This window comes from Salarias fasciatus, unplaced genomic scaffold (assembly GCF_902148845.1).
Source record: "Salarias fasciatus unplaced genomic scaffold, fSalaFa1.1, whole genome shotgun sequence".
NCBI classification, from domain to species: Eukaryota; Metazoa; Chordata; class Actinopteri; order Blenniiformes; family Blenniidae; genus Salarias; species Salarias fasciatus.
The window spans coordinates 143,802-159,475 of record NW_021941376.1 but is presented as its reverse complement, the minus strand read 5'-3'; the positions used below and the strand labels follow the sequence as shown (position 1 = coordinate 159,475).

Here is a 15,674-nt window from a genome sequence, read left to right as displayed (position 1 = left end):
AGGTGGGCTCTGCTCCGGGGTCCAGGGGGGAGGTGGTCTCTGCTCCGGGGTCCAGGGGGGAGGTGGGCTCTGCTCCGGGGTCCAGGGGGGAGGTGGGCTCTGCTCCGGGGTCCAGGGGGGAGGTGGTCTCTGCTCCGGGGTCCAGGGGAGAGGTGGGCTCTGCTCCGGGGTCCAGGGTGGAGGTGGTCTCTGCTGTCATTCACTCATCTTTCCTCCACCCTCCTCAAAAACCCCACCTTCACTCCTCTCAGCTCTCATCTAGGGCTGCAACTATTACTCGAATAACTCGAGTAACTCGAGTACAAAAAATGATCGAGGCAAATTTTAAACCTCGAGGCTTCGTTTAATTAACATCACGTGGCGATGAGGTGCACGCACGTTTGTGTGTGAGGGAGAGAGAGAGAGAGATGTGGTGTGTGTGTGTGTGTGTGTGTGTGTGTGTGTGTGTGTCACCCGGATTGTTGTGATTGGCTGACATATCCAAGCAATGCCGGACCGGGTCCTGACACCTGTCCCGTCATGAATTTCTGTCTGCTGGGGGGTCGTGCCGGTCGTGCCGGTCGTGCCGGTCGTGCCGGTCGTGCCGGTCGTCCCGGTCGTCCCGGTCGTCCCGGTCGTGCCGGTCGTGCCGGTCGTGCCGGTCGTGCCGGTCGTCTCGGTCGTCCCGGTCGTCCCGGTCGTCCCGGTCGTCCCGGTCGTCCCGGTCGTCCCGGTCGTCCCGGTCGTCTCGGTCGTCCCGGTCGTGCCGGTCGTCCCGGTCGTCCCGGTCGTCCCGGTCGTCCCGGTCGTCCCGGTCGTCCCGGTCGTCCCGGTCGTCCCGGTCGTCCCGGTCGTCCCGGTCGTCCCGGTCGTCTCGGTCGTCCCGGTCGTCCCGGTCGTCCCGGTCGTGCCGGTCGTCCCGGTCGTCCCGGTCGTCCCGGCCGTCCCGGTCGTGCCGGTCGTGCCGGTCGTGCCGGTCGTCCCGGTCGTCCCGGTCGTCCCGGTCGTCCCGGTCGTGCCGGTCGTGCCGGTCGTGCCGGTCGTGCCGGTCGTGCCGGTCTACGCTCGGTCAGGAGCGCCACAGCAAACAGGCCATGCAGTAAAGTGACTCTGGAGCCCTCAGGCTGCTGCTCCGTCTACAGAAACTTCCAGAGGATGGAAAACTGGTGGACATCGAGAGCAGCCTCTGTCTGGAGGGACGAGAAGAGATAGAAAGGAAAGTGAAAGTGTCATCGCTCGGGCGCCGCCCCGCGATTCAGAAACAGAAGAGGCTGAATAAACTCTAATGTAAATGAAAATAGACGAACAGTGTATGTGCTTCACTTTCTGTAAGTAATCTGTAATAAAAGAGCAGATAAACAGTCTGGAGCAGCAGAAAAGCTCCCCGAGGAGGCGTGGATCAGTGCGCATGCGTGGACACGCACCACGTGACCCAAAATGTAGAGTACTCGATTACTCGAAGAAATAAATAATCAACAGAGTACTCGATTCCAAAAATACTCGACAGTTGCAGCTCGACTCTCATCCACCCGTCGCTGTCCTGCTATCTCCTCCTCCTCCTCCTCCTCCTCCTCCTCCTCCTCCTCCTCCTCCTCCTCCTCCTCTGGAGGACGGTGAACAGGCGGCACGGAGCTGATGGTGTGAAACGGCGCCCGGCCATGAATATTCAGACGCCGCTCGCCATCCCCGGCCGCCGTGTCACCGAGGCCGCCGCAACACGGACGCCGCTCTTTATAAGTCAGAGGTCAGGGCAAGACGAGAGCAACAGGAAGGCTGGGAGTGCCGTGTGTGTGTGTGTGTGTGTGTGTGTGTGTGTGTGCGCGTGTGTGTGTGAGCTGAATAGGTTCTCCAGTAGAACTTTCTGAAACGTGACTCTTAAACTCTGACTCCACGTTCCTCCCGTGTGAAGAACCCTTGATTCCAACCAGACAGGGGGTGGGCAACCCGCGGCTCCGGAGCTGCATGTGGCTCTTTAGCGCCCCCCAGTGGCTCCCTGGAGCCTCTTCAAAAATGTATGAAAATAGAAAAGTATGGGGGATATATTTTTTGTTTAATATGGTTTCTGTAGGAGGACAAACATTCTTAGCGTTTTACACTGCCGTAAAGGCGTGCATAATAAATAATAAATTTCAACATTTTTGTCAACCAAGATTTGCGTCACAGCCTGCGACGGCGCTGCAGCGCGGCGCGGCGCCGGGCAGGCGGCTGCTGTAAACAAACCGGCGGTCTGTCATGGCCACGGATCCAAAGGTAAAAAGAGAAAGATAGCGGATGAGAGCAGAGGATTCAAGGAAGAATGGACTGAATCATTTGCTTTCATTGCCAAAGCGGAAGGATTGCCTGCATGTTTGCTTTGTAACGAGAAGTTATCAAATCACAAAATTAGTCATTTGGAAAGACATTTTCAGGGAAGGCGTGCTACATTAGCAGTTCGCAGAGAGAGAAAAAGTGCTTCTGAAGAAATTAGAGGAGCGCAAAGATGGATTTAAGAAGTGGATTTCATCTCCAAACTCCACGACTGCTGCAAGTTTTGTTGCAACCCGAGAGATAATAACGCGAGGAAAACCGCCTCTCTCCGCAAAGACGGTGGAAGAAAGGTCAGGTCAAACAGCTCAGAGGAGAGCTGCAGTCCTGACTGAAGACTGAAGTTTCATCTTTCCTGCCCGATGTTGAGGAGCTGTCCAGTGATGTCCGAAAACAGAAGTCACATTAAACGGGTGAGAACACAATCCTGTCGAAGGCACATATTTATCATCAAAGTGTCTGTTTTTATAAAGACATTTCTGATTGTGGTCAGTATTCTGAATGACACGCAGGGATGTTGTTGTGTTTTATTGCTCAGGTCGAGGATTGCTGCGTTGTGTTGAGCTGTCTGTTGCTGAGAGAGGAGGAGGAAGAGAGGAGGATGCTGCTGCGCTGAACCCTGCACTGACTTATTTGCAGAAAACTAAAGAGAAGAGGATAATGCATAGAAATCGAATTTAAACTGCCTGATCTTAACTTTACATTTTCAGAAAGCTATTCTACTGTCTTTTACCTTTTTAAGCAAGCTGCCTTTTAATTGCAGGCTGTTTTATTACTCGTTTGTAATTGTGGCCTTGTCATTTGTGTCTGTTGCCGCCATAACTGGGAAAATAGAAAAGAATTGTTCTGCATTTTATTCATTTGCACTGACTTCAGGCTGCCTAATTTTGCATTTGCAGAATGCAAAGAAATGCACTGAAATCAAAATTAAACAGCTTGTTTTCATTTTAAATAACCTATTTACCTTTTCAAAAGGCTGCTGTTGTTTTTGTACAGGTGCAGACTGTGTTTTAACTGCAGGTGTTTTATTGCACTGTTACCCAGATCATGGAAAAAGAGAAGAGGACTGTATTATTGAAGTTTGAAGAGGATTGCACTTTATTTCCATGGGAAGGTGTGAGATTACAGGAGGCCTGTTAATAACAGGCACGTTCCATTTTGTTTGTTTTTTCAAATCCTCAAAATAAAAATGACACCAAGAATCTGATTTCTTTACTGTATTTCTATATTTTCATCAATGTGTCAAAAATTAATACATTAATATTGTAATGGAAGTTAAACTTAAAGCACCAAGTCTGGTACAGCAGGGTGGTCGTGTGGTGTTTCATTCTCTCCAGGACGCTGCAGGGAAAATAACATTCAGTCATGATGCTCATTATGTATTTGTAGCTTACTTACTCAGGTTGATAGTAGTCTAATATAGCGAATACACACTATAGCCTGTATTACCTTCATATATAAGACTTCTAATTTTTTGCGGCTCCAGACAGATTTGTTTTTTGGTCCAATATGGCTCTTTGAACACTTAAGGTTGCTGACCCCTGAACCAGACGCTCCTTTCGTCCGATTCTCCACTGAGCCCAGGAGCGTGCACAGCCGTGCACAAGAGTTCAGCCGTGCACGAGAGTTCAGCCGTGCACGCTGGTCAACACGGAGCGATCGGGTGGAGCTGCATCCTTTCAGGCGGAGCGAAGCCAAAAGGAAAACAGAACAGACGGATGTTCTCCACAAACGGAGCAGCGAAGACAAAACCAGCCCAGAGACGACTCCCCCGTCAGCCGAGGCCGACTGTTCCCCTCAACACCCGCTCAGTCGCCAACACACAGCAGGGACACAGAGCTACGTCAGCTTCTCCACCTTCTGACGGAGCGGTCCCTTCACACCAGATTCCACCGATCCTCTTCACGGCGCCGCAGTCAAAGACCCGTCGCACTAAATCGGTCGCAGTCCAGAGGATGAACTGCAGGACAGACGCAGCTTTCATAACAGCACTGCTTCAACGCTGCAGCACCGAGCCGAAAGCATCCGCTGCCTGCATGGAGCCTGCCGAGCGACCCAGCAGGAGGTCTGGTGTTAACGCCACCTTCACTAAAGTATTTCCTTTCCATCAGTGACTGCTCGTGTAGATTACTGCATGTAAAGAACAGACACGCAGCTGAATAACGGCTGATTGACGGGGGAATAACTGCAGAGGCCGCATGGCGAGGGGTGATGTGAGAAAGTGTGTGAAGTGTTAGAAAATTACAGCGTAGAGCCGAAGAACGGGAGTGGGAGGCGGCGAGTTCAGCAAAGAACTCCAAACTTTATCATCCATCCAAAACCCAGAACATGTGAATGAATGGGAGTCACACCAAACTCCTCCCTGAGGAAACCACGCCCTCGAGAGATAAACGTTCCCCCACAGTCCAGCAGCCAATCATGAACCAGCTGATCACCACAACAGAAAATCACACGCTGTAGTTACTGTACGCTTCAGTCGCGTTGTTATGATTGTACCACGTACACGCACACGTGCACTGTAATGCGAGGTGGTGTCGGCTGAGACACGCTGTCCACGGACGCATGAATCCATGAGACAGACTGGCTGCTTCGCACTCTGAAATATTCTAACGTCAGGAGCAGTGAGATCAACTCTAACACACATTACTGGAGCGAGCACGGCGTGCACGAACACACGCCGCGTCCACGACACGAGTGTAGTACACAACAGACAAAGACAGGGGGCGAGAAAGAGACAGAGCTGCTGAACAGAGCAGATGAAGGAGGCGCCACCATGTGGCGATGCATCGTAATGACAATAACAACTGTTAGAGCGCGTGCGCACACACACACACACACACACACACACACACACACACACACACACACACACACACACACACACACACACACACACACACACACACACACACACACACGGGTCATCAGCTGTAGATCACACCATAATATGTACATTAGCCAATAATTTAGGCCTAATAATTAATGAATAAATAAAATTACTTATACTCTACTGCTACTTTTTTCCCCAGTAAAAGGCAGAGTGGTACTTTGGAACGCTTCGTACAGACGGCGCCGGACGGGGACAGGGAGGACTGGGGAATGGAGTCCCACAGCCTGACAACAATGTCCCTGAAGAGAGACACACAGCTGCAGATACTGCAGAGGATTGAGGATGCTATTGCAAAATCTGACATTCCACCAGAGAAAATAAAGCTGCCGTCCCTGACAACGGTGCTGATGTTGTAGCCGCAGCGAGGATTCTGGCAGAAAAACATGGATGGGCTTCAGTGCGACGTGCAGGACACACTGACCCTGGCGGTGCAGGATGCTCTGGAGCAAAGCCAGGCTCTCTCTAATACCCCTTTCCCACCGGCCAAAAAACCCGTTTAAACCCGCGAACACCCGGCTCCTCATGGCAGTGGGAAAGGGTTCAAACGGCACCGACCCGGGTTTTAATCGGCTCGGCTCCGCTCGGCTTTCAGTGTGAAAGTCACAGCCGGGTCGACGCAGTAATTTACGTGATGACGTCGCCGTAGCGTGGCTACATTAGCGCGCTAGCTGTTGTTTTTAGACACAGCGTGAGATTTCCTTCAAGAAGACCCAGCACTGGCAAGACGGCGAGACCAGAGAGCTGCTCTGGATCCGTGGGAGACAGGAGATTCATCTCAGGTGACGGGGGCCCAGCAGTGACGCCAAGAGGAAAACACGACCTGGATCTCAAGCCTGAACAGCGGGACGTGATTCAGGAGCTGAACCAGGCCCTTGAGCCATCTGAAGGAGCGACTGTCTTTCTGAGTGGGCAGAATACGTTACCCTCTCTGTACTTCCACAGCCTGTGCAAAGTCTTCAGAGGTCCAGACCAACTCCAGCCTTTGAGACTGCAGCAGTACAGTCGGACCAAACTTCAGTTCCTGCCTCCTGACACAGTTTCCAAGGTCCGAAGCACAGTACAGACCACGGCACTGGCTGCCAAAGAGGAAGCCAGGAGGAAGAATGCAAGTGGAACTGGGTCTCCTCTCCCAGCACAGCATCAAGCCAGCAACACATCAGGGGGAAGCTAAAGCACTGCTGGAAAAGATCCCGGGGTCATCAGACTCAAGCACCAGTGATGAAGAGGATGAGGAGCAGCAGCTGAGTCCAACTGTCCAGCAGGAGGTGTTCATGTACTGTGGAGAACATCCTCTATCCAAGCACTGTATAAAACCAAGAAGAGTGTAATGTGGCAGTAAGTTTCAGTGATGTCATCTTTAAAATCCAGAATATGCCAGTGACACTGAAATGCACCGTTTTCTTTCTTTGAAGAAGCAGGTACCAGTTCTGTTATGTTCAGTTTGCCAATAAAAATGAAAAATGACGGCAGAGAAACAGAAACCAAACGAGAACCTCATCAAGACAAAACCGGAACCTTCTGGACGATCCAGCAGCCAACAAGAGAGTCAGCGCCAGGAAACCCGAGACTCTCCCTGGATTCAGAAATAACCCAGACTTTTACTGTGAAAGGAACCAAACATCCAATGACAGGTTGAGGATTTCATTCAAAGAGCCAAAACAGAACCGACCGGAACCAGACGAGAACCGAGACGTCCGCAGCTTTAACTGAAATATCTCCAAACGTCTCCTCAGATCGTCTGTTTTCTAACTGAACGGAGCAGTGAGCTCTGGAGAACAGCCACCAGCTCTGAAAGAGTCACGTTCTCTCTGATGTTCGTCCTCCATCTCATCAGCCTCACCTGGTTCTTCTCACCTGGTTCTTGGAGCCAGAACTTCCTCCCGGCTCCGATCAGCCCGAGAACTCAGCTTTTCTCTCAGTAATCGAGTAAACCTGGTTTTATGAAAACATGAAGCATTCTGAAGCCTCTGCTGCAGCCTGCAGCCACCAGATCCAAGCAGGTCTGAACTTTCAGCTTCTGGAACTCGTTCATTCACTCATTCACTCAGTTCATCCACTCACTCACTCAGTTCATCCACTCACTCACTCAGTTCATCCACTCACCCTGAGACGCAGGTCTGAGTGGCGCTTCCAGCTGCTTCAGGTGAATCTGTGAGGGCCGTGGAGAGAGGGGGGTCCCAGGTGAGTCCCAGGTCCTGTGGTCCAGTCTTCATCTTGTCCAGCACTGCCGGAGCAGGAAGTCCTCCTCTTCACCTGTCAGTCGCCATAAAGACTCTCCTGGCCTCACCAGCGCCCCCTGCTGGAGACTTTCTCCTTTAACTACTCCTCTGTTGAAGGCATTATTACATTACATTAAAACTGGTGGACAACTGGAGGCCCGTGGCCCAAAACGGGCCAGTGAACTACAGTACGCGTCCCGCCAGATGAGTGTGAAAACGCGGCAGTAACATCGTCCTTTAGCCTGTCAGCATCCAGCTGCTCCTGTTAGCCGTTAGCTTAGCCGCCGTCAGTCAGCTGTTAGCTTAGCTGTTAGCCGCCGGTGAACGAGCTCGTTCTGAACGATTCCTTCATTGGACGAGACCCGGGCTCACGCTGTGTGACCGGGACGGACCGGGACGGACCGGGACCGGCTGTCAGGGACGGACGGTCCGGTTCTTTGGTGAACTGTGTGAAACCGGAAGTGTGAAGAACGCGCGGCTGTGTCCGTGGTGCGTTCACGGTCCAAAGTAAAAGTCACGTTCTTTTCAGTTCCGAATTCTCATGAACTTTCTGAAATCTGTGCATCGAGAAGAAACATTCATGACACTGAAATGGTACAAAACTGCTGACAGTATGGAAAGGGGGGAGGGGGTAGTGTCAGAGAATTTTATTCTAATTTACACTCTGAATTTCACACATTGGTGTCTTACAGTCAGTTTGTGTCACATTAACTCCAGGCTGTATTGTGAGCTGTTTCATCATTCAGCTTATTAATTAATGTGGGTTTTTGGGGGAGCAGCAGATAAAGTAACAGTCTGTGACAAATACACGTTTACTTTTTCAAACCAGAGATTGGATAGTTTATATCAGAACAAAAACATGTTTGGCTTCAATTAGTCAAACTTTCATTACACTGCCACTCTGAATAAAAGAGAAATACAGAAACTCTGAGCCCTCTGGTGGCAACACCCCCACTATACCCCCACCACCACCCCCCCAACCCCCCAACCTGACCCCCCCCCCCCCCCCGAAAAAGAAGTATGAACAACAAAATCATGAATGTGTGTGATTGTTTCATTGAGAAACCACAAATTGATGTTAAATGATTCAGTAGAATTTGAATGTTCAAATGTGTAAGAGGAGTGGAGTCAACAAACAACAGTTTATATAAAATACCAGCATGAAAAATCACACAAACAGAGAAAAATGATAACGAGACTTAGATTATAGAGCTGGCCGCCACTGTCCTGAGAACAAACGCCACATGAGAAAAGTGAGGCGGCGAGAACAACGTCTGGAGACAAAAACACCAAGAAACCTGCTGAGACGTCCGCCTGACAGTCACAACATCACATCCTCTGATCAGGAAACAGTCAGAATACAAACATGATGTCAGTCTGAATGAGAGTCTCAGGTTGCTGAGCTTTAATCTGCCGTCTCCATCAAAGCTCTGATTCAGGGTTGTGGAAGAAATGAACAAGATAAGATCTCTGTTTATACATGAAATGTTCCTGTCTGTCCCCTCACCCCAACCAGAACAGCAGAAAGCCACCTCCTCTGGGCCTGGTTCTGCAGGGTTCTCCTCCTCTGGGCCTGGTTCTGCAGGGTTCTCCCCCTCTGGGCCTGGTTCTGCAGGGTTCTCCTCCTCTGAGCCTGGTTCTGCAGGGTTCTCCTCCTCTGAGCCGGTTCTGCAGGGTTCTCCTCCTCTGAGCCTGGTTCTGCAGGGTTCTCCTCTGAGCCTGGTTCTGCAGGGTTCTCCCCCTCTTGGCCTGGTTCTGCAGGGTTCTCCTCCTCTGAGCCTGGTTCTGCAGGGTTCTCCTCCTCTGAGCCTGGTTCTGCAGGGTTCTCCCCCTCTGGCCTGGTCTGCAGGGTTCTCCTCCTCTGAGCCTGGTTCTGCAGGTTCTCCCCCTCTGGGCCTGGTTCTGCAGGGTTCTCCCTCCTCTGAGCCTGGTTCTGCAGGGTTCTCCTCCTCTGAGCCTGGTTCTGCAGGGTCTCCTCCCTGAGCCTGGTTCTGCAGGGTCTCCTCCTCTTGGCCTGGTTCTGCAGGGTTCTCCTCCTCTGAGCCTGGTTCTGCAGGGTTCTCCCCCTCTTGGCCTGGTTCTGCAGGGTTCTCCTCCTCTGAGCCTGGTTCTGCAGGGTTCTCCTCCTCTGAGCCTGGTTCTGCAGGGTTCTCCTCCTCTGAGCCTGGTTCTGCAGGGTTCTCCTCCTCTGAGCCTGGTTCTGCAGGGTTCTCCTCTGAGCCTGGTTCTGCAGGGTTCTCCCCCTCTTGGCCTGGTTCTGCAGGGTTCCTCGAGTGTTTCCTGTGGATCTGTTGGGTAGAGATGACTGTGTTGTAACTGACACTTTATAAATAAAGCTGAATTGAATTGAATTGTGTGTGTGCACCCTCCCTTCAGTCAGCTGGATGGATTCAAACAACCAGAACCAGGACCAGGACCAGGACCAGGACCAGGACCAGGAAACTGATTCCAAACCGCAGTGAGCCTCCTGTTCTCAGGTGAAAAGGTTTCGTTGTGACCGGAGTCGTGGGCGGCCCAGTGGAGCAGTGGTTAACAGTCCAGCCTAACAGTGAAGGGCAGTGGGTCTGAGTCCATTCTGGATCCTCCTCTGTGGAGTTTACATGTTCTCCCTGTTTCCTCCCACAGAGTATTGAGGACAGCTGACACACACACACACACACACACACACGCACGCTCAGTCTCGTATTTCTATCCTTGTGGGGACCGTCCATTGACTCCCATTCATGTCTAGCCCCTAACCCTGACCCTTACCCTAACCCTAACCCACACCACAACAAAGCCTAACCCTAAAGAAATGTTTTTGCACTTTTACTTTTTTCAGTAACAACAACATGGTCAAGAAAACACTGTTTCTCCTACTTAGGACCGGAAAAAGGTCCCCACAAGGCACGTCGTTCCACGTTTTGCTATCCTTGTGGGGACATTTGGCCCCAACAAGGATAGAAATACAAGAACACACACACACACACACACACACCAAACTGAAAAGGGCACTTTGTGTGTTTTATCAAACAGCTGCTTGCAGGCAAAGATCTACTTCCTGTTTGTGTGCATCACTGATGAGATGTAATTACAAACTGTTTTCACTCACACACACACACACTCACACACACACACACGCACGCACGCACACGCACACACAGGGCCGCTGCAGGCTGGGTTAGCCTCTCGGTGCGCGGAGCCACACCGCCCCCTGGCGGCCGAGCTCTCAGCCTGCACGCTGTAATTGCTGCCGCAGGATTTACTCAGAGCGAACGGAGCTGAAGATCTGGGCGTGGATGATAAATCCTCACATCAGCCTCCAGCCAAGCTTCATGAAATGATGTAAAGTGGTGATGAGAGGCGGAGGAGCTGAGAGGAGCGGAGAGCGGACGGCAGAATGCAGCCTTCAGCCTGAACCCCGGTTTGAATCCAGCAGGAAGCAGAAAGCCTCAATCCGCCCTTTAAAATCTCTTCAAAAGCTTTTTGAACATTTCAGAGGAAATACACTCATTTCTTTTTTTTAATATAGAAAAAGCCCAAACCAAGAAAAGTGTTCCAACGTTCAAGAAACTGTTCAGTTCTTGATCAGAAAGATGAGAAAGGATCACATGAGCTTGACTTGACGCGGTTCTTTTTCCTTTTGGTTCTGTTCTTCTTTCTAAATTTCAGCTGATTTATTTGTTGAAATAAAAATAAATAATTCATTCATTCATTCATTCATTCATCTCTGGCTTTTATTATATAAATCTGAGTTCACAGAACCTCTTCTCTTCTCTCACGTCTTCACTGAAGTCCGGCGGAGTTTCGTTGACCGTCTGTCGTCAACATTTCCTCGCTGATGGAGCCTGAAGCTGCTCCATCCGGGGTGGAGGGTGGAGGCGCCCTCTGCTGGGGGAGCAGGAGAACTGAGGGCCGCAGGTCGAACGAGAAAAACCTCTGAAAGTCCTCCGTTTGTGTTTTCTGCTCCTCAGTCTGTAGTTTAGTCCTGAGAGGAGGAGGAAGAGGAGGAGGAAGAGGAGGAAGAGGAGGAGGAGGAGGAGGAGGAGGAAGAGGAGGAGGAGGAGGAGGAGGAGGAAGAGGAGGAGGAAGAGGAGGAGGAGGAAGAGGAGGACGAGGAGGAAGAGGAGGAAGAGGAGGAAGAGGAGGAGGAGAGAAGCTGAAAGTGATGAGTCTGTGATCAGTGTTATTCATTCATTCATTCATAAATGATCTTTCATGAATGAATGAATGAATGAATCCAAACGTTTCTTTTTTATAGTAACATTAATCCACTGTCTCTTCTTCTGTGGTTTTAACAGATGTGGAATCAGTCAGGAGACAACCAGCTCACAGTCCCGACCGAGGGTGGAGGTCACTGGGTGGAGGTCACTGGGTGGAGGTCACTGGGTGGAGGCTGGGTGGAGGTCACTGGGTGGGGGTTGGGTGGAGGTCACTGGGTGGGGGTTGGGTGGAGGTCACTGGGTGGAGGTCACTGGGTGGAGGCTGGGTGGAGGCAGCTCATCTGGATGGATATCAGGTGGATATCAGACCGGGGCTCGGTGGGCGGGGCTGGGCTGAGCGCTCCACTCAGTTGACAATGTTTCTTTTCAAGAGAAGCTTCTCAGGCAGCAAGAGGCTGGAGACAAATTACCGCTGCTCCTCCACCCTTCCTCCACCCTCATTTGCTCATGTAGGCCGCCGCCTCCTTCTCCAGGCTCTGGGCGAAGCGGTGGTTGAGGAAGAGCAGCTGGCCGTGAGGAAGCAGGCGGCTCAGCAGGGCGTCGATCCGGTTGCTCCTCAGCAGAACCTGCGGACAGACGGAGGGACGGAGGATCAGGAACCTCCGGAGCGGGGGAGGGACGCCGGGTGAGAACATGCAGACTCCACCAGGTTCCACTGCTGCTTCCCAGCAGAAGCGTTTCGGGAACGTTCAGGTCGACGGGAAGTCGAGGAACTTTCCACTGGTGTCCCCAGTTTAATCCCAGCTGTTCACAGTGGTTCTCCATCGGTTCGCCTCATTTCTCCAGACAGACCACACGTTCTCGGTTCTCCTGGTTCTCTTGTCAAGAACAGCCTGGACGGTTCAGCAGGACCTCATGGTTCTCCTGTCAGAGACCAGATCTCCTCAGAACCGTTCACTCAGGAGGAAAAACTACATTTCTTTCTTAAACCAATTTCTTAAACCAGTTTTCCAAGGAAATCGCTGTAATTGTTATTGACATGAACTAACTTCATCCTTCAGAGTTCAGCACAGTGGAACACAAACACAGAGACAAAGAAAGGGATGGTCTTCATGGTTTTGCGGTTTGTTCTTGACTCATGTTGACGGCTGATCAGACTATTGATCAGGAGGAGACTGATATGAAATGATGTTCTGGAGAGAACGACCGTTAGACTGAGAACCAATCAGTTTAAACCAGGGGTGTTCAACCTGCGGCTGTGGGGCCACATGTGGCTCTTCAGTCTCTCTGCAGCGGCTCCATGAAGCTTTAACAACATGAAACGAGAATAAACAGTTTAGAACTTTTACTAAATAATCCTCACTCTTGGTTCTAAAGCGATTCAACAAAAGGTACAAGTGAAACTAAAACCACAAAAAATGGGTGAAAATTTATAAAAAGGCTAAAAAACGAGAAGAATTTAGAATATCTAAAAGGAAAAAAAATGCAGACAAAACTACCTAAAAAGAAGTAAAATGGTTAAAACTGCTGAAATTTGAAAATCAACTCCAAAAAAATGCTACAAAAGAACAAAACAGTTAAAATCGGGTTAAAAAAATGTCAGAAAATGTTCAGTATCATGAGCTGAAGTTCAACCTTGAACACATCATCACATCTAGTTTTTGTTTATGAGGCTTCCTGAGCTGCTTTCGCCTCATTTTAAAAGTTAAATGTTCTTTTTGGCTCCAGAACTACTGGATTTGGGTGGAACGTCACTAAAATGGCTCTTTTGGTCATAAAGGTTGCAGAACCCTGATCTGGATCAACCTGATCTGTTCACCTGGAAACCGAGCTGAATCCATCCTGACTGAGCTTCATTCACAGAGACGTTCTGAGACACGGAGACCTGGACGAGGACATTCCAGGGTGATAAAATGAAGAAACACGGTTCTGTTGAGAGCAGTTTGGAAGTTTGTTCCTGTAGTTTTGAGAATTTTAATTTGTGTTTTGAGAACTGAGCCGAACCTCTGGAGACAAACTGGAACGTGGTTCAATGAGCCGCCTGTCCAGAACGGGGCGTGATACCAGCGCTCTCCACCAGAGGGAGCCTCTGCTCTGTGACCAGCTGGACCAGTTCAGATCATCAGATGATCCCAGTTTACCCCTGATGCACACTGGATGCGGTCCGGCTGCGGAGCCCTACCGCGTCAATCCAGACTGAAGCAAGCCGGGCACCGGAAGGAAACGCGATACTTGTTCCAAAATAAGTGATTTCAAAATAAAATCTGTGTCGTGTTTTTGCCCAAATATTCTATTGTTTTTACTTCATCTGGTAGAAAACAGAACAAACAGGATGAAGTCATTCTACGCTTTAGAAGAATCGACGGTTTGTTCTTCTGCTGCAGGAAAGTCAAACGACTCCAAACACTCTCTGACCGGAGCGGCTCTGGGTTGCCAGGTTGGGCGGGTTTCAGCCAAATCAAGCTTCTTTTTTTGAACACGTCGGACGGGTTGATGAAATGGTTATGTGTTTATGACGTGTTTTTTATTATACAAATACGGTTTTATCGTGCATTTTCAACCAAGATGGCGGTTTGGGCTGCTTTCTATTGAGTTGAACGGGTTTCATATTGTTTGCAGGGGACAGTGACAGATCTGGCAACCTCCTCCAGCAGACTGCAGAGACCCAAAAGCAAAAGTTCTTCCAATGTGGTATTGTTTGTTGGTGAACAAACAATACCACATTGGTCTGTTTAGAAGAACTTTTGGTTTTGGATTATAACTTTTTGAGGACCAAATGAACTTTTTTGGACGAGGACTGCAGAGACAGAGCAGGCGGTGTGAGTCACACTGCTGCGGTGATTCAGTTCCGTAGACGAACCGCAGCCGCTCCGCAGCCAGAACCCATCCAGTGTGCATCGGGCGTTAACCTCAGTCTGACTGATTTCATGTGATTGGCGTCCAGAACGCAGTGTAATACCAGCTCTGGCCACCAGAGGGAGCCTCTGTTCCAACAGGTGGAGCTCCCGCTGAGCTCCGGGCTCGAACCCAGTACCCACCTCACTGCCCGGGCCCAGCAGGTGCAGGTGGTCCAGGCAGAGCCGGGTCAGGGTCCTCAGGGTCCCCTGGGCCAGCAGCGGGTTCTCGTGGGGCTCGCAGAGCAGCGTGAAGCCCAGACTGTGGACGGAGAGCCACAGGGCGCTCAGCTCCCGGGAGAACGGTTCCCCGGCTCTCAGCCGCACCACGCCGCCCTCGGCCTCCTGCAGGGCCAGGCTCTCCTCCCCGGGACCGGGGGCCGAGTCCGCTGGGGGCCGGCCCGAGGCCTGGCGGGCCAGCAGGGCGGCGCTCTGCACCAGTCTGGGGAGGGGGGGGAATCAACACCAACATGTTTATCAGCAGTTTTCGTCTCAGTCGTTTGAGAAAAAAACAGTTTTAAAGTGAATGAAGCTTCAATCAGGGTCAGAGACGATCTGAACACAAAAACACAAATATGATGCTGAAAAACCAACAGCTGACAGTTTAAAGGCAAAACGACTGACTGATCATCTCTCCCTCACCTGCCCCCCTCAGCCCCCCCCGCAGCCCCCCCTCACCTGGCCACCACGGCGCTCTTCTCCCTCCGCAGCAGCCTCTTCTCCTCCGGACTCAGCTCCCGGGTCTCCCCGGTCAGGACGCCCTCATCCGGGCCGAACATCCGGCAGTACAGGACCCGGCCGTCCCCGGGGGAGAGCGCTCCGAGCGGGCACACGGTGTGGATCATGAAGCACAGAACCATGTTTCACCGGGTTCCGCCGGGTACCACCAGGTTCTGGGACCCTGCGAGTCGCTGCAGCTCTTTCACTTCCGGGTTGATCAGCTGACTGCCTGAACAGCTGGGTGCAGTTGTTAAGTGTGACCAGCAGAGGGAGCCCGCAGCCTGCACCCATCGACACCAGTGACCACCGCTCGGCACCTTTCGGAAACGCTCGGCTCCATTCGTTTCCGCTCGCTATTGCTCGGCTCCACCGATACCGCTCGGCTCCATTCGTCTCCGCTCGGCTTCCCTCGGTACTGTTCGGCTCCGTTCGATACCGCTCGGCCCCACTCGGCTTCCCTCGGTTTCCACTCGACACCGCTCGGCCCCGCTCGGCCCCGCTCGGTTCCGCTCGGCCCCGCTCGGTT

The 15,674-nt window shown here is 51.4% G+C and overlaps 1 protein-coding gene across 2 annotated transcripts; it reads right to left on the bottom strand.

The window, feature by feature from the left end:
- Positions 1–10,900: 10,900 nt before the first annotated feature.
- Positions 10,901–15,358, bottom strand: ap5s1 (adaptor related protein complex 5 subunit sigma 1). Of its 2 annotated transcripts, XM_030087208.1 has the most exons (4): positions 15,107–15,358; positions 14,573–14,870; positions 12,005–12,160; positions 10,901–11,875 (listed from the first exon to the last, which is right to left on the bottom strand). In XM_030087208.1, the coding sequence occupies exons 1-3, from the start codon at positions 15,286–15,288 to the stop codon at positions 12,032–12,034; spliced, it is 609 nt and encodes a 202-aa protein (XP_029943068.1). In that variant the 5' UTR covers positions 15,289–15,358; the 3' UTR covers positions 10,901–11,875; positions 12,005–12,031. The 2 variants fall into 2 exon arrangements, with proteins under 2 accessions (XP_029943068.1, XP_029943067.1); XM_030087207.1 differs by having other exon boundaries at positions 10,901–12,160.
- Positions 15,359–15,674: the final 316 nt, after the last annotated feature.

Coding starts and splice junctions, on each gene's coding strand:
- ap5s1 (XM_030087207.1), bottom strand. CDS start 15,288: ATGGTTCTGTGCTTCATGATCCACACCGTGTGCCCGCTCGGAGCGCTC. Junction 14,871..15,106: donor AAGAGCGCCGTGGTGGCCAG/GTGAGGGGGGGC, acceptor CCCCCTCCCCAG/ACTGGTGCAGAGCGCCGCCC. Junction 12,161..14,572: donor TGCTGGGCCCGGGCAGTGAG/GTGGGTACTGGG, acceptor GTCTGTCCGCAG/GTTCTGCTGAGGAGCAACCG.